This window comes from Neodiprion fabricii, chromosome 4 (assembly GCF_021155785.1).
Source record: "Neodiprion fabricii isolate iyNeoFabr1 chromosome 4, iyNeoFabr1.1, whole genome shotgun sequence".
Classification (NCBI taxonomy): domain Eukaryota; kingdom Metazoa; phylum Arthropoda; class Insecta; order Hymenoptera; family Diprionidae; genus Neodiprion; species Neodiprion fabricii.
The window spans coordinates 3,007,830-3,028,523 of record NC_060242.1 but is presented as its reverse complement, the minus strand read 5'-3'; the positions used below and the strand labels follow the sequence as shown (position 1 = coordinate 3,028,523).

At 37.9% G+C, this 20,694-nt stretch overlaps 4 protein-coding genes across 9 annotated transcripts; 2 read left to right on the top strand and 2 right to left on the bottom strand.

The window, feature by feature from the left end:
* Positions 1-15: 15 nt before the first annotated feature.
* LOC124180610 (ERI1 exoribonuclease 3-like) lies at positions 16-793 on the bottom strand. Its single transcript, XM_046566342.1, has one exon. The coding sequence runs from the start codon at positions 790-792 to the stop codon at positions 127-129; it is 666 nt and encodes a 221-aa protein (XP_046422298.1). The 5' UTR covers position 793; the 3' UTR covers positions 16-126.
* A 716-nt stretch (positions 794-1,509) lies between these two features.
* Positions 1,510-16,567, top strand: LOC124180593 (carboxypeptidase M). 5 transcript variants are annotated; one of them, XR_006870290.1, is made up of 11 exons: positions 1,510-1,756; positions 9,707-9,966; positions 10,057-10,190; positions 10,617-10,753; positions 10,874-11,061; positions 11,710-11,739; positions 12,028-12,323; positions 12,457-12,633; positions 12,763-12,855; positions 13,368-13,676; positions 14,679-14,817. XR_006870290.1 is itself a non-coding variant. In XM_046566313.1 (10 exons), exons 1-10 carry the CDS (start codon positions 3,993-3,995, stop codon positions 14,892-14,894), a joined length of 1,599 nt encoding a protein of 532 aa, XP_046422269.1. In that variant the 5' UTR covers positions 3,940-3,992; the 3' UTR covers positions 14,895-16,567. The 5 variants fall into 5 exon arrangements, 1 of the variants encoding a protein (XP_046422269.1); XR_006870287.1 differs by lacking the exon at positions 1,510-1,756 and adding an exon at positions 3,940-4,060; XR_006870289.1 differs by lacking the exon at positions 1,510-1,756 and adding an exon at positions 6,100-6,807.
* LOC124180600 (replication factor C subunit 5) lies at positions 1,992-4,738 on the top strand. The gene is made up of 8 exons (XM_046566325.1): positions 1,992-2,351; positions 2,439-2,503; positions 2,620-2,747; positions 2,860-3,022; positions 3,100-3,259; positions 3,382-3,593; positions 3,699-3,776; positions 3,897-4,738. The coding sequence occupies exons 1-8, from the start codon at positions 2,314-2,316 to the stop codon at positions 4,037-4,039; spliced, it is 987 nt and encodes a 328-aa protein (XP_046422281.1). The 5' UTR covers positions 1,992-2,313; the 3' UTR covers positions 4,040-4,738.
* Positions 16,568-17,003: 436 nt separating the features above from the next.
* On the bottom strand, positions 17,004-20,417 carry LOC124180598 (septin-2). Of its 2 annotated transcripts, none has more exons than XM_046566322.1 (9): positions 20,017-20,417; positions 19,595-19,771; positions 19,404-19,496; positions 19,103-19,268; positions 18,557-18,707; positions 18,304-18,469; positions 18,064-18,220; positions 17,693-17,774; positions 17,004-17,602 (listed from the first exon to the last, which is right to left on the bottom strand). In XM_046566322.1, exons 1-9 carry the CDS (start codon positions 20,024-20,026, stop codon positions 17,444-17,446), a joined length of 1,161 nt encoding a protein of 386 aa, XP_046422278.1. In that variant the 5' UTR covers positions 20,027-20,417; the 3' UTR covers positions 17,004-17,443. The 2 variants fall into 2 exon arrangements, with proteins under 2 accessions (XP_046422278.1, XP_046422279.1); XM_046566323.1 differs by having other exon boundaries at positions 19,595-19,775; positions 20,017-20,416.
* Positions 20,418-20,694: the final 277 nt, after the last annotated feature.

The following is a 20,694-nucleotide window of genomic DNA, read 5'->3' as shown; positions in this document are numbered from 1 at the left end:
TGATACTTATTAGGGTTAGCGTAGTAATGGGGTTTCTTTATTTTATAATCAACCATACATGATCATCATCCATAAAATATGTTTGGTACATGAAACAACCAAGTTTCGATTTTCAATTTTAACATCTCAGTTCCCTAGTTCGGATGTAATCTCAAAGTTGACTTTACAACCCATTCCTAACATTTGAATTATTCTGCTCATGTTATAGACGTCATCTATTCCTGAATGTAGGTGACCCGTATGCGGTAAATCAAGGTGTCTGAGCATGTTAACTAAGCTTTTCGGATAATGTCCCGTCGCAGTATAAAATGATGTTTTCAAATTGATCCATTTATGAAAATAATCTGGGATGACCGTTTGAGTGATGGCGGATTGCTCGGGTAGCATTACCCCCAAGTCCCAATTACCACAAGTTACAAATGCACCATTACAGGTACCCTTCAAAAAATTTCCTTGATCCAACCATTCTTGAAACTTTAAAAATATTTCGGGGAAGTGTTGACGATCATCCACCATTTCTTGTATAATACCGGTTAAATCTGTGCAGTGGGAAGTCAGTACAGGATGGATCTGAGGTTTGATATACTCGTGAAATACATCTTTGACTTCCCAAGTTTTAGTACACAGTGCCAGGCATGGCAATTCTATTATCTCTTGAGGCCTCAACTTCACATCTTTTTTGCATGTTGCCTCGAAATCGAGAACAAGCAAGTATTTAAAACTTTGTGTCACATTTTTTCTCTTATTTATTTTGAATGCTGGGTGAAATTGCAGAAAACGTTGCGCCATCATATGTATACATGTATCGGTTCTGTGCCTGACCTCGACGTAACCTCAAAATTTTATCAATATACAGTTGAAGCTTACGAGCAGGAGTATTAGCAAAAATTCATTAAATAAATGGTATCAAAGTTTGACAATAATTCAGAGAATCGACTCTATTCATTATATTGTTTTTCAAATTTCTTCACAATAACAACAGAGATAGTTACGGTTTCTCCCTTATCGTACTTCAGTGTCGCACTACAGTCTCAACACACCTCGGAAATTCGAGGTATAATAACATTCATACCTTGCTACTATATCCAATCATTGATCAACCTTCATTATCGAATTAATTAAATTTTAATTATATTATAAATGATTTTGCATTGTGAGGTAATAATACTGTGCTTAAATATGCATTAATAAAAATTTAAATCTGCCGGGCAAACAAAACACGATCGGTGTGACATTGGTTGCAGTTACAGTCGATTGTTTAATTCCAGTACGTGTCGGTCGACTCGGCTTCGTGATTTGCACTGGACTGATTTACATTTTTATCGTATATAATATGGACAAATTACGTTCATTCGTTATTAATATATCAGTTTCAATAAATCTCGATAATGAACGATAAAACGACGGCCTCCGTGTTGAGAGCACTTGCGGATAACAAGTTGAAAAATGCAATCTATCAGTCTCACACACGATTCCCAAGTTTCGTCTTTGTCGCGTTCAAATTCGTATGAAAATTCTTCTGCAATTACATTATGAAGGTGAAATTTCATACGGTAGCACGACTGTTCAACTCATGCGCGAATATTTTTCTGTAAATGAGACAGTTGTGATATTTGTCAGTGTTTTAGATAATCTCTACAATTCGAAGAAAAATTCAACGAAACAAGAGAAGATTGTCACATTCGAGATCTGATTTTTCCAAGACTGTTTTTGGCAGGATCAGGTAACGCTGCAGCATAAAGAACCACCTCGTCAGGTATGTGCGGTGAAACAATATTATATTAGAGCACAGTAAATTGTGCTCTAGTGCTTTCGAAGGAATATAAAATTTGATTAGCGATTTCCGAGGAAATATAAAGTATTATTCAGTGATTGTCGGTTTGCATTTACTTCAATTATTTCTGATTTTTGCGTATAGAAATTGTCAGTTACGTACGTAAGCTTACATAGATATACATCGATACAAATCAAATAGGATTTGTTAAATTCAGATGCGATCGTGTAAATGCCGGTATTGCAAAATACGTATTGACCGGCTGGTTCTGTGGACGTTGGTAAATAACGATTCAATTTTCTTGACGCCAGTCGTGGACCAACTCCGAAATCTACTGGATGCAATCGTAGGGCTCGTCGAATAGAAATTACAGTTCGAATCTTAGTTCACTTCGTTATTATGGCTATAATTCTGGCGGCGAATCGGTAGCAGATGCATCCATCGACAAGTTTTTGAGGTTTGAAAGCACGGTTGAAAGTTGGAATAAACAAAACAACAGAAAGAAGAACCTTGTATTTGTAAATTAATCAGCGGTCGTTATGACGCAGGAAACACCAGCAGTTGCTAATCTTCCATGGTAATTCTTAAGCCAGCCTAACTTTTTCAAACTTATAAAGCGTGAAAATTTATACATGCGATTAAGGTGATTTAATGCTTTTGACAGGGTCGAAAAGTATCGGCCAACAAAATTAGAAGAACTTATATCGCATGAGGAGATAATAAAAACAAGTAGGTGGAAATTTTTAAGATATTCATAACGCGTACTGTTATTATCACAGTCATTTTATGAATATTTTATAGATTTATTGTTGGATTGGATTATTGGATACTTGACTTTGTTTCAGTCAACAAATTTATCAAAGAGGACCAGTTACCTCATCTTTTGTTTTATGGACCACCAGGAACAGGGAAAACTAGTACCATACTAGCATCAGCTAAACAGCTCTATACTCCGGCTCAATTTACTTCGATGGTCGGTATAAGAGCAAAAAAATTTTCCAAGCGATTTTCAATTGACACCATTTGACAGACCGTATCTGATTTCTTGAAAATCATTTGGCTATATATTTTTACATTATTATCAGGTATTGGAACTGAACGCTTCTGACGACAGAGGAATCGGTATAGTTAGAGGACAAATTCTGAACTTTGCCAGCACACGAACAATTTTCAAACACGGATTTAAATTAATTATTCTTGATGAGGCGGATGCCATGACAAACGACGCTCAAAATGCTCTTCGCAGAAGTAAGATGAGTTAAAATAACTCTTTCACCTGATGCTAATTTCATCGATAGACTAAACATAATTCCGTACTCTTACAGTCATTGAAAAGTATACAGAGAATGTGCGATTTTGCGTGATCTGTAACTATCTAAGCAAGATTATTCCAGCAGTGCAATCGCGGTGCACTAAATTTAGATTTGGTCCTCTGGCACCCGAACAAATAATGCCTCGTCTTGACTACGTGATTGATAAGGAAAAGTAAGACATATTTTTCTGTATGGAATTCTTTTTTTTATTCTTCTACATTGCCATGTATCCTCGAGTCGTAGAAATCATAGTTTACCACATTTTTACAAATTCAAATATCGTGTTACCGAAAGCCTAACAGTGGAAGAAGACGGAAAAAAGGCGTTGATGACGTTAAGCGGAGGAGACATGAGGAAAGTCTTGAACGTACTCCAAAGTACATGGCTTGCCTATGGATCGGTAACTGAGGAAACGGTTTACTCTTGCGTGGGACATCCTCTTCCCAAGGACATAACGAGCATCGCCAATTGGCTACTGAATGAAAACTACGTACTCGCCTATTGCAGTATCCTTTTGCTGTCGCGATGTAAACGAAAAGTGGCAGAAGTTGATAATCGTTGATGCTTTTGATAGTTATAGTAACTGGCCGGTACCTTAACAAATTTCACAGAAATCCAGGACTTGAAAATCAAGAAAGGATTAGCGTTGCAAGATATTTTAACAGAGCTTCATTCCTTTGTAAATAAAAGTGAGTTGAAAAGGCAAATCTCGATAACTTCTCAAGTTGTCGTATTCGAATATTTACGTGCTAATTTAGCGCATCGTGAACGTGTTTATAATTGCTACAAGCATGTTTATTACTTTTCAGTCGAGTTTCCCGATGGTATACTCATCAATTTGGTGGTGAAAATGGCTGATATAGAGCGAAGAGTCGCGACTGGATGCACTGAGGCTGTGCAATTGAATGCTCTTGTTGCAGCATTTCAATGTGCTCGAGAAATACAGTGTTAATTTAGGCGATACCGAACGAAGGTGCATTCGTTATTTCAAATATTGTGTCATATACTCGTTAAAAAATTAGGAAATATACATATATATGAATTTTGATACAAAGAAACGAGAAATATTGGTCATCGCTGCAATTTGACAAAGAAATCGTCATTAGTTTTCGAAAAACTTGAGTGTTACCGGAGTAATCGATGATTTTTGCTAAATGAAATTGTTTTTTGGCCTGTTTTACACACTTTGAATCTGTACTAGATTTCGTCAGTTAATGTCAATTTAATCTATGTGAAATTCCGATGAAATATCCAGTAGCAAGTCTCTCTACCTCCACTCCTACACGGAGAAGATGAGAGCATTTGGAACGGAAAGTACAGACGAGCGTAATTAGTAAATAGACAGTCGTCCTACTTTCCTGAAGCTTTTCCCGAGTCTTTGGTTCGGGACCGTCCGCCGGGTTCCGCTAACGGGCTTAAACCGTGTCCACCATATCTATTTGCGTGTAACGTAGTACGTGAAAATTATCCACCGAGTGTAGAATTTTCCGAAAGAATCGAGCGGCAGAGAACCTATTTTTAGCTCGGGTAGGCCGCAATGAGTTACGTTCGGTGTAAAGATTTTTCCGCAATGCCGTAATGAGGGGAAGTAGAAAAAAAAAAAATAAAAATGGGAATGAAAATCTCTCGCGCACACTGCACGACCCTTCGGGTATAATAATTATGAATTCACGAGTAGTTTTGCGCGCGCGTACGCGTGTGCAGTTGCAGCAACGGTAGAAAAAGAAGGAAAGTAAGAAAAGTAATGAAATGAAAAAAAAATAAAATAAGATGAACAGAAATAAATATATTACCGTGCAACTTTTAAAAAGTAGGGCAAACGCAAGCGAACCGACTCGAAACTCGCTAATGTTCCCATTAGTCCGACGTGTTTACCACAAACTTGCGAGCGTCCCGCGCATTCGTGAGTCATTCAAACTGCATGTCGCACCTCGGCACGAAGCGATCATTGACGAAACAGGATTGATCCGAGTAGAAAATACGTAGGTGATTTAAATCGTGAGAAAAAAAATTACCGCCTCTAACGTCGATGTAAATTACAAGAAACATCAGTTGCATCGAGTTGAGTAAGCCGTCAATAATCAAGAATACACGATCGAGTCAACGCGTAAGTTATATGGAAGAACGGTATTCGTTAGAGAGAAAAAACCATATACATTCACACGCTGTGATACGAATTAGAGAAATTATGTTAAACTTGACACGATTTTCAGATATGCATGTATGTACATACATACTCCTTGCCGTTTTTTTTTTTTTTTTTTTTTTTTTGCCACTAGTATATAAACGTCCGGGGTGAGAAGAAATAACAATTTTCAAATTAGTAACGTTGTGTTAACGAAATATTGGGGAAAAACTTACTTTTCTTTTTCAAATTTCCGTAACGACTCAAAAAACTATACGATTCGAAAATACGAATATATCTTGTTGTATTACAGTTTACTAAATTTCAGACAATTATAGAGTTACGAAACAATGGTTTTCTTTCTCGTTATTGTAAATCGTGCCATTATAACGGATATATACCATTTATATATATTATATATATATATATATATATATATATATATATATATATATATATATATGGTATAAAACTTCAAGGTGATAAGAAATAGTCCGACAAAATTTCTTCCCATTTCAAATCTCTCTCTCTCTCTCTCTCTCTCTTTTTCTTTTTCTCTCACTGGACTGGAAGATCGCCAATTGGACTTGAAAAATCACGGAAGGAATTAGCCAGTCGCGGAAATCACTCAACGAGTGAAAACTGTAAAGAAAGAAAAATTCAAGGACGAATAGGAAAGGTGATCAACCCTGACCTCGCGTCGAACGCCGCGCCGCTCTGTTCCTCCGTGTGATGCGAATGACGCGAGTGACGGATGACACACTTTCGGGGTTTCCAGCCCTCCCCCCCACCTTTTCGAAAAAGGGTGGGACCTTTCTTCTCTCTCCCGGCGGCCTCAAATCTCACCCCACCCCCCCCCCCCCCCTTCCCTATACACACACCCCCCCCTCTCTACCGACGTCGCGGCTTCTTGATTCACCTACGATTGGTGGGAGTTGTTTCGCGTCGTCGCAACAGCGGCCTGCGGGAGAGCTTTTCCTCAACAACGAAAGAAACTAGCATAGTCGGCACTCTGTCGCGAGAGTCCCGCTCCGCCGCATCTAATTTGGTAGCGTGACGGTTGAAAGGGAGGAAAGTCGACGCGACCGACGTCGTCTTTATTTGATAGTTTTTGTTGTTGTTGTTGTTGTTGTTGTTGGTTTTGATTATTTATTTTTCTCTCCTTCACACACTTTGGTGAAATCGCTGCTTCGTTATTACACTAGCGTTAATTAACGCGTTACGATAACACGATAAGTTTTCTCATATAATTTACACGCGCGTACATATCATTTCTCGTTAATATATACCGGCGCACGTTACGTGTATGTTCAATAGTCCTTTGCTTGATTGTTATTGTTGCAGTTTTACGCGTAGATACACGTTTGGACAATCTTCGATATATATATATATATATATACATATATATATATTATTTTTTTTTTTATTTCTTCTTCTTCTAATTCTCTACGTATACATACATACTGTTGTTGCTGTGAGGAGGTTCGCAACAAGAACGAAAGGAGGGCGTCCCTTTGAGAGACGAGCTCCGTTACTCTCGCCGTGGTTCTCAACGCTGTCGTTATACTCGTGTGAAGAGTCTCGCCTAGTTTCAGGTAAACCGAACAAGAACAAAAAATTAAAAATAAAAATAGTCATAATTGAAATAAAAAAAAAAACAAAAAAAAAACTAACAAATTTAACTACAACAATATCACTCTTTTTGTATGATTTTTAATATCGATCAAGATCCAAGATTCTTCATATAGAAATTCCAGTGAATCGGTTTCATTTATGTACTTTTATCGGTAGACCGATGTACTTGACAGAACCAGTTCTGCACCGGTTAATTCACGTCGATTTCTGTATGCCGAATTTTGAATGTGTCATCTTGCGACCGAGTTTTCACCTGTACCTCTTAATCCGATCCCCGGTATCTTATATTTTCATACAGGTACACACCTACATTTGTGTACAAGCAACCGGTACCCCGTTTTAAGTGCGGTGTCATCCGTTCGTTGAATATCAATTCCAAGGGTATACACGTATCGTTGATGCCATGCATATGCGTTCAATCGTTTTATGGGCTCGACGTGTCTCCGTTAAGAAAATCAAGTTTAAGCTACGGGAGAGTTAAAAGGCTGTTTTTACCCGTAGTCTGGCAAAGCTGCCAGATGACGATAATAAAAACAATAATAATAATAACAACAATAATAATATACGACCGTAACAAACGAGGTCCTTGTTTATTCGAAAATATAAAGCTTTTAACTTGACATTTCTGCAGTAACGTGAAATGTATGCTCGTACGGATCTCGCGGAATTTTTTCTTTTTAAATCGAATTGTTATCATTGTTTATCGAAAACTCCTTTTCTTCTTCTTTTTCTTTCGTTTCGGGTTTTTGTCAAAACCTGATCGGATTCCCCAGCCGTTGATGTGTTTATAATGGTGTGTCACCAGCTTCTTTCTCATCCTGTTATATACGTACATGATATAGGTATAGGTATATGATATTTTCGCGGGGTGAAGAGATTTCCATTCTTTACCCGTGCAGGGATGTAACTCTAATCGATTTTGTCACTCAAAATGGGGAACACTTTAAATAATAAACGCGCGCGTCAAACGCTCCTTACCGCGAACTATTTTAGTATACCGTATACCAACGTTAATGAGCCGTGAGCGTCGATCAAAACCCGTGAAAAACTCGCCGACGTCGTGGGTGTTTCTTTTTTTATTTTTATTTTTCTTTTTTTTTATTACAAGTATCCAGCGATTTTTACCGTGCGCCTATTTATGTAAATAAATAATCTCATACGGTCACTTCGTCATCTCTTCATCGCGGTTCGATATTTAAACTTGTACATAAAGAGTATTTATCGTTTTCGAAACGTTCTTGAAGTTTCTTTTTTTTTTGTTCGAAAAAACTTGCGTTTTATCTGAGTGAATTATGAACTGTAGATATACGATGTGACGTATTTATGTTTTTATAAGCATGCAAGAATCAACTGGATATCGTTTCGCAGAAATATATATGTACTTACCTATTGTTAATTACCCTACATGAGAGAAAAATGCATTATTGCGTAATCTTAGGACGACTCTCAAAGAATTGACTTTTCAAATCGTGATTATGTTCGGTTATTTATGATTTACTAAATCTTTGGAGTTCCTAAAATTGCGAGGTAACAATTTTTTCGAAACATCCGTCGCAGCAGTAACGTAACTAACTTCAACCTCGTTAAGAGATAACACCATTGTAACAGCTGAAAAATTAAGAGGCCAAACTTTGATGATTTATTTTGGGAGTATGAAAAAGACGTAGGATTTCTTTTCAATGGTTTTATTTAACACATATTCGAATATGAAAGAAAATTTTTTTTTATTATCATTTTGATGGAAAATGGCGGATTCTTTTCTTTCGGTTTCTTTGGAAAAAAAATTTTTCACTCTGGTACCAACTGAGTTATTGTTTTTATGATCTTAAAATATTGTTCAAGCAAGAAAAAAATCGTTTTTTCCAAAATCCTACACCGGTGTTACCCCTTAATTCTCACCATATGTCGCAAAAATCGACTCGCGTGTTTTCCGTACGTTATAAATGAATTACATGTATAATAAATGTAATATAACGTATAATTACATTTAGAGAAAGTGTTGCCTGCTAGTGTTATGATTATCCACAAAATAGCGTGTAATCGCGCATCGCTTGTGTAACTCAAATTAAGGTCTCTTGTTTGTTTATACTTTTAACACTGAAGCAAATTTGCTGGAATTGATAGAAAAATTAATTCATGCAGTAGGCGTGAGTCTGTCGGTGGTGATACATTCTCGAACACCGTATAACATCGTAACTCATTGAACTATATGGGTGAACATTAACATCATATTATACCCACCTGCTCTCACGTATATCGAACGTCGTGTAAGCAATTCGACTCGGTCGTTAAGTACAAATTAGTTTTCCGTAAGCTCCGATACGTTGAAATATTTATTTCCCTAAGCGGCGTTTCGAAGTTCACAACTTCTCTGTACAAACGTGTTTACACACATGGTCACAAGACACGAGAGTGTAGATACATAACGATAATTGGACAATGCACAACTGATTTTTATCTCGCAATATTTTTTTTTCACGTGAATCTGTTGCAATTACCGTGAAATTAACTTGAAAACGTTAAAGTAACGAAACATTATGAAAAAAAAAAAAAAACAGAACTGCTGTTGTAAAATTTTTAAAACGAGTTTCAGTGAGTCGACTTTTAAAAATGCGAACAGGTTTTCTTTCCTTATTATATTTACTAACTGAATTATCGAAAATCCTAAAAATCGAAATAAACATTTTTTCCGAACATGCATAGTTAAAGCAACGTTACTAACGCCAATCTCATTTTCATTACTTTATAAATGATCTTTACAGAGTTCATGACCAACGATCAAAGGTGTATTGGCTTGAGAAACGTTAAGAGTACACAGTGCACTATTTATTCCGATAATTTTCTTTTATACCTTTTCAGTATGGAACGTCTTTGGGTTACGGTGTTGCTGGTTTTTTGCACAACGTGGGGATGGCACGGAGTTTTTGCGGAGGATTCGGCTGCTGATACGCAAGAGGAATTTGCCCGGCACTACAATTCTCGATACTCAGTTTTCGACGAACCGTACAACGTCGAATTCAAGTATCACAACTACGAGCAGATGAGCCGATTTCTGAGGGCCACTTCTCTACGGTATCAAAATCTGACCGCTCTCTATTCCATAGGGAAATCAGTGAAAGGTATTTCTATGCGGTCTCTCTTCATGTTTAACGTACTACTCCTGGACGTTTATTCGTTTACTTAGAATCGTTTTGTGTGTAATCTTTCAGGCAGAGATCTTTGGGTGATCGTAGTTTCGTCTTCTCCGTACGAGCACGTAATTGGTAACCCGGATGTCAAATACGTCGCCAATATTCACGGAAATGAGGCCATTGGTCGAGAACTCATGCTGCATCTTGTCCACGTACGTTCAGTCATTCTAATTTTAATACGCCTGTTAGAAATTTTATAGAAAGATTGATTCAGAATTTGACCTTTCATATTTACATAAATTGAGTTGATATATCGTCAATATTCGAAAGTGAGAAAATTAAGTGACTTCGTTTCTTTATTTTGCTATAATAAATGTCACGTGCGTGGGTGTATAATAGCCGAATAAAATTTACTACAGTCAGTTATATGAGAAATTATAATACCGTATGCCCGCATTGACGCTTCGATCATTTGACATATCATCGAGCATGAACCACAAAGGCAAGGATTTACGACAGAGAACATTTCGGTCAAGGGCTTTGCATAAAGATGTCAAATTCAGCGAACAACAACAACAATTTAATAACGCCTATAATAATTTCTCTAAATTTATTTTCATCCTTTGCGACCGGTTTAGCTCCTGGTAACCAAATACGGAACCGATCCCTACATCACCTGGCTTTTGGACAAGACGCGAATTCACATATTGCCCTCCATGAACCCTGACGGTTTCGAGGTGTCGAAGGAAGGAACGTGCGAAGGTGGTCAAGGAAGGTGAGTGATCGTAAAATTCTCCGTACATTCCCTTTTCGATGGTGCGGGGAAGAAACTGCCGTGCCTGCACAAGCTTGCGATCATTCTCATTTTATTTTGTTCTTTTCATCTCTTAACCAGATACAACGCTCGTGGGTTTGATCTGAACCGAAACTTCCCAGATTACTTTAAACAGAACAATAAGTGGAGTCAGCCAGAAACTGAAGCCGTTAAGGATTGGGTCTCAAAGATACAGTTCGTACTTTCTGGAAGTCTTCATGGCGGTGCTTTGGTCGCCAGTTATCCCTTTGACAACACCCCAAACTCGAGTAAGATTATACATTTTAAACAACATTCATTCTTTCGGAATAATTACATTATGTTACGCGTTACGCATGTCTTTTTTTTTCATTTTTACAAACAGTGGTTACACTACTGTGACTATTATTATCCGAGTTAGAAAGTGTATGTATGAATATTAAGTTTAGTTTGACAATGAACAGATTATCACTGCGTCGCGCTATGTGTATGTTATTGTTATTATTTTTATCTTTTTCATCAGTATTACGTATTCACTATATGCGGGTGGACTGAATGAGAACGTTATCCGTTGCGTGTGCATGATTCCATTTTACACAAAATGTCCCAGTAAATGCATCCGGTCAGTGCGAGGACCGTAACGGGTCATACAGATTTTTATGATAATCTTGATGATTGTTTTGACACCTCGACAACGCAGTTGCGAACTGTGGGAAATGATTTCGCAATTAAACATTTCCAAGGAATTAGAAATTTCTCCGTAGTATTCGTATATATCCTATACATATATATTTTATTCAGCGAGTCAACTGCAACCGCACCAACTTTGCGTGTGTATTTCTATAATACACTAAATTTGACCTAAAAAATACTTTTCCATCTCCACCTTATATTTGGCTAGAATATTTATTGTTTGCGTGTGGGTTTCACGCAACCAGGAATTTGTCGTTCGGCCCCGTTATGCGCAGGTATGCTAATTGTAAATATCGTAATAATCAAATCCTTAAATACGTATAGGTATTTTCATTACTCCGAATCGCATATCAAGATCCTCATCTTAGATATCCGTTCGCGAATGTATCCATTATATAGATGTGGGTACTGTATACGTTTTATATTTATAACAGTATTTAGCTTCCCGATTGATTATATTATAAATGGCTCTCGAGAAGGTCAGTGGGCCGCTTATACATATATACTGCAATGTCCAGACATTGGCAACTGTGATTTCAATTTTTTCAACAAGCCCATTGCAGTGTTCCAGAGCTACAGTTCGACGCCTAGCATATCCCCGGACGACGACGTCTTCCGTCACTTATCCCTGACGTATTCCCGAAGTCACGGTACGATGCATCGTGGCGCTGCCTGTTCGCCGAACCAGCCGGGATTTAAAAACGGCATTACGAACGGTGCCGAGTGGTATCCGCTAACCGGCGGTATGCAGGACTTCAACTACGTATGGAACGGGTGCATGGAGATCACCCTCGAGTTGTCATGCTGCAAGTATCCACCGGCCGAGGATCTCCCCCGTTACTGGGCCGAGAATCGCGAAGTAAGCGTCTCTGTCCGTCCATCCGTCGGCTGTTGGCCGTTTTAGTATTTCCCTTTCTCTTTTTTATGACATATTATACATGTGTGCATTTCTCTTGGTTTTTTTTTTCTTTTACTTTTCCCCACGTATGTAGGCGCTCATCAAGTTTCTAGCCGAAGTCCATCGCGGTGTTCAAGGTTTCGTTATCGACGAGAATGGCAATCCCGTGGAACGAGCCTCTCTCAAAGTGAAATCGCGGGATGTCGGTTTTGTCACAACTAAATACGGGGAATTCTGGAGAGTTCTTCTTCCGGGAATCTACAAACTCGAGGCATGCTCATTTGCCACTTATCTGTTATTATACACGATTAAAATAGTACAATTTTTTCCTGCTATACTATTATGTAACACCATCAACGTTTCGAGGTATATATATAATCATTCTCCGTAATTGCTTCAGGTCTACGCCGACGGTTACCTGCCTCGAGAGGTTGAGTTCATGGTAATCGAGCAACATCCCACACTCCTCAATGTCACTCTTCGCGCTACCAAGGTAATTTAGAAATTAGCAGCGAATTCGTTCGGGCGACGATTGTCTTCGTGCAACGATGGTTGCGGCCCGCAAGGCGGGCGGAATTAACCGTTAAGGTTACCGTTAAGTGTCTCGCGTATTGACCGATTAGCCCACCTTCAAGCAATATTGAAAACTTTGCTGGCTTACGGACCGGAACGATACCTCCTTGATGCAAATGACCAGCAAATCTTCCCCACGTACATACGTTACCATTTCCTCTTGTTGACTCTGACCTGTGAATTCGAAACTTGTACCGCTACTACACATACCTACCTTTAATAACGCCCGTTACATACCAGTAACGTAACATACTTACACATACCTATGTTTGGATTCACACCCGCCTAACGTTGAACGGGTATCAGAGCAACTGGATTTCCGTATTTTTATGTCAACCGAATATTATTCTGGGTGTTGAGTTGTTGAAACGATCGAAGGTGCTAAATATTGGTAAGGGTTGAATGGGAAGAGATGGTCGTGTCTCGTTTCAGAGATGGGAGTATAATAGTCAGCCCGATCGAGCGAATCAGGAAGTACCTCGGGACGTGCCCGTCGTATCTCCTTCGATCTTCGCGGACTTCGTAAACGCTACTACTTCTTACACTGTTTCGTCAAATCCAACTGCACAACCTATCCGAGATGTTAAGGAAAACATTCCGAAACAGGGTGACGAAACCGTTCCCGAAGCAGCTGCCGTGCCCACCGCAACGGCCGCCGACTTCGTATTTCCCTCCTCCTAATATAACACTAATCGTCTTGATAACAATGACCCCCTAACTTCGGCTAATATCACAAATTATGTAAGTATTTTTCTCTTACATCGCGATCGAAAGCGAAAATTAATGAAACGGCGTACAAGCTTCCGTTGCTTCTTTTATAATGTGCAATCTATCACCTCATCATCTCACGTTCGGGTATTGTTGTTATCTCATTTCTTTCTAAAGCTGTTATGTGCCTCTTTCAATAACCATTAAATTGGAGCCATCAATTTTAATTAGAATCGTAGATTCAGAATAATTTCATCGACTGGAGGATATCATCTTTATATATACGAGCATGATCCTCCTTGACGACACGTTGACTCGTGTTCCAGGTTCAATCAATTATACCCAATTTCAGCAAAATCGAAAAATTACTCCTTCCGGCAAATCCCACCGTGCGTCAAGATACACGAGAAGAAACCCGTTGGGAAATCACCAAGTGAAAAAGATGTACGATGATAATAAGAGCCGCACGGTTTCGAATTGCTATTTCCGAGCTTACCATTAGCTGACATACTATACTTACACACATCGTATATTATATACCTATACGTATACGTATATATCACGCGACCAATGACAGCACTTTATATCACTACCCATATACTTATGCACAGTCGCGTTGCGTTACCGGGGAAGTTTATACTAATGAAAAATCATTACTACTTTGTTCATTTGTTCTGCCGCACACATGTCTTTCCATGCCATCCAAGTCAGATGCGACGTTCAATACCTGGACTCGTCTTCTCTCATCCATAATTCATTAACCCACAGCTTCTGCATGCATGTAACGTGTCTTTTTTCTGTACACTGCGTTTAATGTCACTGAAACTGATATACGTATTGAATGTTGTGTTGAAAGAAGAAGAAGAAGGAGACAAAACATCGAAAAATCATCAATATTATTCCAATTATTATTTCAACAATTGTTTGTTTAACTACAATTCGTGCGCAGGTGCTGACGTTCTATCATCGAATAATTGGTTATCGATGGAAATGAAGAAACTTACAACCCGTATTTTGAATTGTTCTTTTTCACAGAGGCAAGACCACATTGGCGGTAACCAAGGGACGGTGGGTGTATACGCAGGACGACCATCTGAAACTCACCGGGAGCAGAGACCATCGCCTTATTACACTCAGGGCTATTACAGGCCGAATTCAGGGGCAAACACGGCAGCCGGTGACAATGGGAACGGGATTTTTTCTTCCATCAGTAGCGGCTTCAACTCGATTGTTACGAATCTTTTCGGCTAGTTCGAGTAGCATCGAACTCTTTCTAAATTCAGACAATTAGCTACACTATTATTTTTTAACATCGCCACTGACGATCGCGTATATGATGATATATTTACATATACGTGGATTTATGAATTTATTACCTACGCGTACCGCAATTATGTATGAGGTACGTTACACGCGTTACGTATGCATATTGTAAGGATTACTTACCCGTAGGTTGTGTCACTTAATTAAATATAGGGGGACCAATCGATCGAACCTCCATGGATTCGATTCATAACGTGAATTTTTCATTTGTAATCGTAAATCACACTTAACCTTGAGCTGGCACCTTTATCTGGTGTAACATTGCTGGCACCTTGGGGTCATGCATCGAAGTAATTTCATATTTTGAGTTAAATTTTTTTTTGGTATTCACTTGAGTGTCTTTTACAAGATAAAAAGATCGCATGGATCATTTTTAAATTTAAGGTAGTAAAATTTTTTTTAAAAGGCAATCTCAATTATAAACCCTTGAGTTACGAACGACCCCTAGGTGCCAGCTAAAGGTTATTATTACCCGGTGAAAACTGCACCGTTCACTTGCGTACACCGGAAGAAAACCGTGTGGTGCTAATTCGTAAAGTCGTCACTGTACTACGTTTGTAGAAGTTAATTTCATCATGCGCTAGAGTAATTGCATTGGGAAAATCTTCTTCGTTGTTGTTTTTCCTTTTTGTCAATTAACTGATATACTCATGTGGTTCACCGTTCGTTACAATACTGCCTATAGTTATTTATTGTTATTTATTTTCTTCTACTAACAATTATTCAAATCACGAAACTGCAGATGGTGATATATATATATATAATTTTTCAACGCGTTTCTCAGTCTTAACTTTCGTTTAGGTATGATATATTACTCGATATATATTTTCGTTACCGAAAATTCATGCTGCAAATACGTTTGCCATGAGCGCATGTGTTGATAAAAATCAATGCCTTCAGAGGATTCTTTCGTTATAATTATATCTTTAAGCTTCTGATTTATTTTCACCGGGCCAATTATCTTTCCAATATCAGCAGGTCACGCGGTCATCGGCATTAAAGAAATTCTTACGCATAGGTGGAAAATGATAGATGAATAATTAAAACGATTACAGTATTCCGTAACTGTGCTTCAGCTTCGTGTACGCCAAGAGACTAAAAAAGAATAAACAATAGAAACAACTATATCATTACCGAACTAATAGCAACACACAGTTGTCACGTCAGCGATGACAGTGATGGGAAAAATATTGAGTAAATAGCGATTCCCTAAATAGATCCGAGAGCGCACAAGATTGATAAAAAAAAAATAAAATAAAAAATCGACCTAAAGAGGAAAGATATACCGGAGTACCTGTCGACACTTTCTCTCACATTCCATTTAAGAAAATATTACATATATATAAATATATGTGTGTATGCATTCGAAACAAAATCTATACACAGCTACCTATATAGTATTGGATAAAAAGCCAGTGATTATACTGGCGTTCATTCATATAACACGATATACAGAAGACGGAAAATCTGTGACTAAATTTAGTATGAAAATAATCGTTGTTTAATATTTGAAACAAAAAGTGAAAATAAATTTAAAAAAAAAAAAAAAACACAAATTAAATGTGAAAGTATTTTTGTAATACGCTATCGGTGCAGATTACGCGCAAAGTATAATATAGGTTATAAAATTTTAATTTTTAATGATCTATAATATAATATATTGAATTGTTCATTCGTTACGTGAAAATATAATACGCAATTAAACCACAGTATACGTATAATATATCCGTACATAATATTATATTTATTGTTAAGTACAAGAATTATCACAATAAAATATTATTAATTATAACAATAAATGAATATATCTCAAAACAATTCCTCAGTCGTTCTTAGGGTCTATTGTACAAATTAAACGCGTACTTAGCCGCGACTATAATTATCTACTACATTACATTTTTAGAGAAAAACGGTCGGATACGTTATAATCGTCCATATTATGTCCAACACGTTTCAAAAATTTATTTGTAACCGTATAATATAATACTTCCGTTGACATTATCACTCGAAGATTTGCATGTTTTTTTTTTTTCTTTTTATCTTACGTATTTTGAGAATGAACCTTTACTACAGTGCAGTGGCTTGCACTGTATATCTGCGCACCACTGTGCTGCATGAGATATAATACTTGAACATTGTGCGTTCAGTTCAGTATTAATTATACAAATAATCATCCATACAATAATTTAATCCAACTATAACGTTACTTGAGTTCTGCAGAATATTTTCAGAGCTCAAATAATGATAGTTTTTTGCACATAATATCGCAAATGAAGTTTGAAAATTCTTCTTATATTATCTTATTCGAAGAAATTAAATTTGTTACACAATTTTACTAATTAAACTAACATACGCATACGTACGCACAACTTTATAGTAGGTACGTTTCTACATAATGTACACACATATTGTACAGGTCTATTCAATTATTATTATTATTATTATTATCGTACATGCCAGCTTACTCTGGGACGACTCTACACGTCGATGATGCTATTTCGCTTCTTATCAGCATCCGCGACGTCCAAGTCGTTACCGAGACTCCCTACGCGGCTGCGCATACCAATTCCACCCCCTTGCCCAGTTGCTTTAAGTTTTTCCTGCATCTGGGCGAGAATGTCTTGCATACGGCGGATCTATAATTTAGGATCAAAGAAAGGTTTGAAACATCCCAACGGTTGATATTAAATCATGCGTAGAGCGTAACCGGAATCCGTGATTCTCACCTCTTCGTCTTTTTGCAACAGCAGCCTATCCGTGTCGGATATACTGTGCTCAAAGTGCGGTCCGGAGTCCCGTTTAAGTTTGCTTTAGAAAATTATTAAACAGTTATGAAATCGCCGGTCAAAGAGCCGATATACTGTCGATATTATATTGTAATTAGGGCCCGGATAAATATGTATTCAAAATTACAAAGTATATACGTATAATATATATTTGAATAACTAAAATATTGAAAAAAAATATGGAAAATAGAAGTACTCCATTTTCTGCATCCAAACATCATACTTTATGCAGAAAACCAAATAAGGAATGAAAATGATTTAAATAAAAAATATTTATTTACATATTAAATCGGGTCCTGATTATAACATACCTCCGTTCGCGTATCGCTTGCTGTGAAATTTGCGATATACACTGGGCGCGAAAGTTCTCGTAGTGTACGTCCTGCGTTACGTCTTTCAAGTCCTGCATGTGTGTTGATATCAGCATCGTTCGTAGCTTCACAAAGTCGCTGTGTTTCGGATTTTCAACTGCAATATAAAGCGACGACAATCGTTAATTTTCATTCAATCTTAGCTTATGTCTGCAGTATATATATCCTGAAAATTGATACCTTCAACCACACCCCAGGGATACTGTCGACCGCGTACTTTTCTCCCGGCAACCTCGAGGACCGTTGAACTTCCGATAACGGCAAAGGGGGTGCAGGCCTTCAGCTCTTTGTCCTGCTGCTTGAAATCCTCGTCCTCGTCGCTGTCGCAGTCCGGGAATTGGTATATCTTCGATCGAAATAACAGAGGTGTGTAAGAATTAACACGCGGGAATTACAGTGCAAGGTATATATTACGATTTACGTAATGTATCACCTGGATATCGTGTTCGTCTATGTCGGCCAAAATTCTCTCCTTAAGTTTCTTAACTTCGTGGGCTGTTAGGGTGTCCGCTTTAGCGATAATCGGTACTATATTCACCTTCCGATGCAATCGTCGCATCACTTCCAAGTCCATTTGCCTTAAACTGTGGAAACAAAAAATATTATATAAACCGCGATATTTTCTGCTCAGAAAGACTTGTTCGCATTTTTTTAATGCAACTGCATTATGTGACCCGAGATGCGATTTCTGCTGGAATCATTCATTCTCGATCAGGCTGAAGTTTGTAGCGTTATTCTATTGATGCATATTTAGCAAAAAGTCGTTATTTTGCAAGTTTAGGATTACCTGAAATTTAACAAACCGTTAATACAGCATCAACATACTCAGATTTTGTAAATTCAATTGCTTCACTTATTATTCTAAAGGTGCGAAATAGCAATGTTTTCTGATACGTTAACGTTACTAACTTCAGCCTCGTCATCCTCGCGCAACTTACCGTGAAAAATTAAAAAAAAAACAAATAAAAAAATAACCCACCCGTGGCCATACGGCGGTATGAAGTACAGGCAGCAATGCACTCTGTTGTCTTGGATATTTTTTCGATTTAATCCGCTTTCGTCGGTGAAATACTGACGGAATTGTTCGTCTATGTAAGCTGAGCAGGCCTTCCACGTGTCATCGCAATTTACAGAATCGCCAAATCCTAGCGAAAGAATCGAGCGAATGAAAATTAATTACATAGTTGAACGAGGCAGCGTTAAATCCCCTAGTGAAATCGTTTAAAAAATTGAAAACACGAAATCATTTATTTATTTATTTCGATTCGTATAAAATTTACCTGGCGTGTCAACAATCGTTAGTCGAAGTCTCACTCCGCGTTCTTCGATATCCATAGTTTTTTTTTCAACCGTTGTAGTTTTCTCAACACGTTCTGTAATTATTTACACTTTCGTAATATGCATATACTACGTTTGATGATGAAATACGCACGTGTGCGAAATGCGCGCGCGAATTATAAGCATGTTATACCTAAGGCGTCGGGAATTCGACGATCTTTGTATAGATCCCCAAGGAATAGACTGTTTATCAGTGTTGATTTACCCAGGCCAGTCTCGCCCACAACCATTAACGTAAATTCGAATCCTCTTTTCACAGACTTTCGGTGAACTTGTTCCGGTAGAGTAGCAAATCCAATATAGTCCCTGTCTTGCTGAATAAAGTTCAATAATTTTCTTTAACATTTTAAATACATTCAACAATCATTGTATGAGACGTGCAGGTTGGGAGGGATTAACGCGAGATTATGCCGCAATATCTGTGACACATGATTGCAATCTCGCGGCGAAGATAATTATATTACGCAATAGAGTTTTCCTATTATTTCAATTACGCGTAAATAAAACGCGATTTTAAAAATATAACGGATGAAATTTTAGTACTGTTTCACTTACCGCCAGACATAACGCAGACCGCCTTATGTTACACAGGTGCAACAACAATAGGGACAACAATAACACCGCGACAATCAACCACCGTTTTCAATTAGATATTCGTTTACCGATACGATTGCATTGGCGTTATATATGCGCTTTACAACTGATACGCAACAGCCTAGCGCAGTGATATTTCTGCAGGCCTTTTGCTGACAATAAAGAGGAAGCGGGATATGCCTGCCGGCAGGGCAAACTTGCGAGGGGTGAATGCTTTGAACTGCGTCAGCGCACAACACCCTCGCAATCACGCAACAACCAGCTCTCGATCAATATATCCAGTTCTAATTTGCCTCCTCGCCGTCACCGGCGCCAATACCCGGACGCTATAAACACTCGATAATTGTATTTTTCCTGATCTACTATTGAGCGTATGCCCCTTTCCCCCATCTGGGTATATAACGGTTGGAAAAACCATACTAAAAAATTTCAGGTACATTTGTTTTTGGGTATTGCATACCTGTAAGGTTATTCATAAAAGTACTGCATTCAAGGAGGTTGAAGTTAGTTTCGTTCTCGTAATGATACATTCGGAAAAAATCACTATTTTTTCATTTTTATAAAGATATTGAAGGGACTTATAAGATTGAAAAATATGATTAAGTTTTGTTTTATTATACGGTTACTGAATTTCGAACA

Bases quoted from the DNA above. Each gene is read 5' to 3' on its own strand.
- LOC124180593 (XM_046566313.1), top strand. From the start codon at position 3,993: ATGCTCTTGTTGCAGCATTTCAATGTGCTCGAGAAATACAGTGTTAAT. The intron at 4,061-9,706 runs GTGCATTCGTTA...ATACCTTTTCAG, and splicing joins TTAGGCGATACCGAACGAAG to TATGGAACGTCTTTGGGTTA. The intron at 12,634-12,762 runs GCATGCTCATTT...TAATTGCTTCAG, and splicing joins CGGGAATCTACAAACTCGAG to GTCTACGCCGACGGTTACCT.
- LOC124180610 (XM_046566342.1), bottom strand. From the start codon at position 792: ATGATGGCGCAACGTTTTCTGCAATTTCACCCAGCATTCAAAATAAAT.
- LOC124180600 (XM_046566325.1), top strand. From the start codon at position 2,314: ATGACGCAGGAAACACCAGCAGTTGCTAATCTTCCATG. The intron at 2,352-2,438 runs GTAATTCTTAAG...TGCTTTTGACAG, and splicing joins GCAGTTGCTAATCTTCCATG to GGTCGAAAAGTATCGGCCAA. The intron at 3,260-3,381 runs GTAAGACATATT...TGTTACCGAAAG, and splicing joins TACGTGATTGATAAGGAAAA to CCTAACAGTGGAAGAAGACG.
- LOC124180598 (XM_046566322.1), bottom strand. The intron at 19,269-19,403 runs GTAAATTTTATA...TTCTTTCGCTAG, and splicing joins AACGATTGTTGACACGCCAG to GATTTGGCGATTCTGTAAAT. The intron at 18,470-18,556 runs GTGATACATTAC...TTTCGATCGAAG, and splicing joins TAGACGAACACGATATCCAG to ATATACCAATTCCCGGACTG.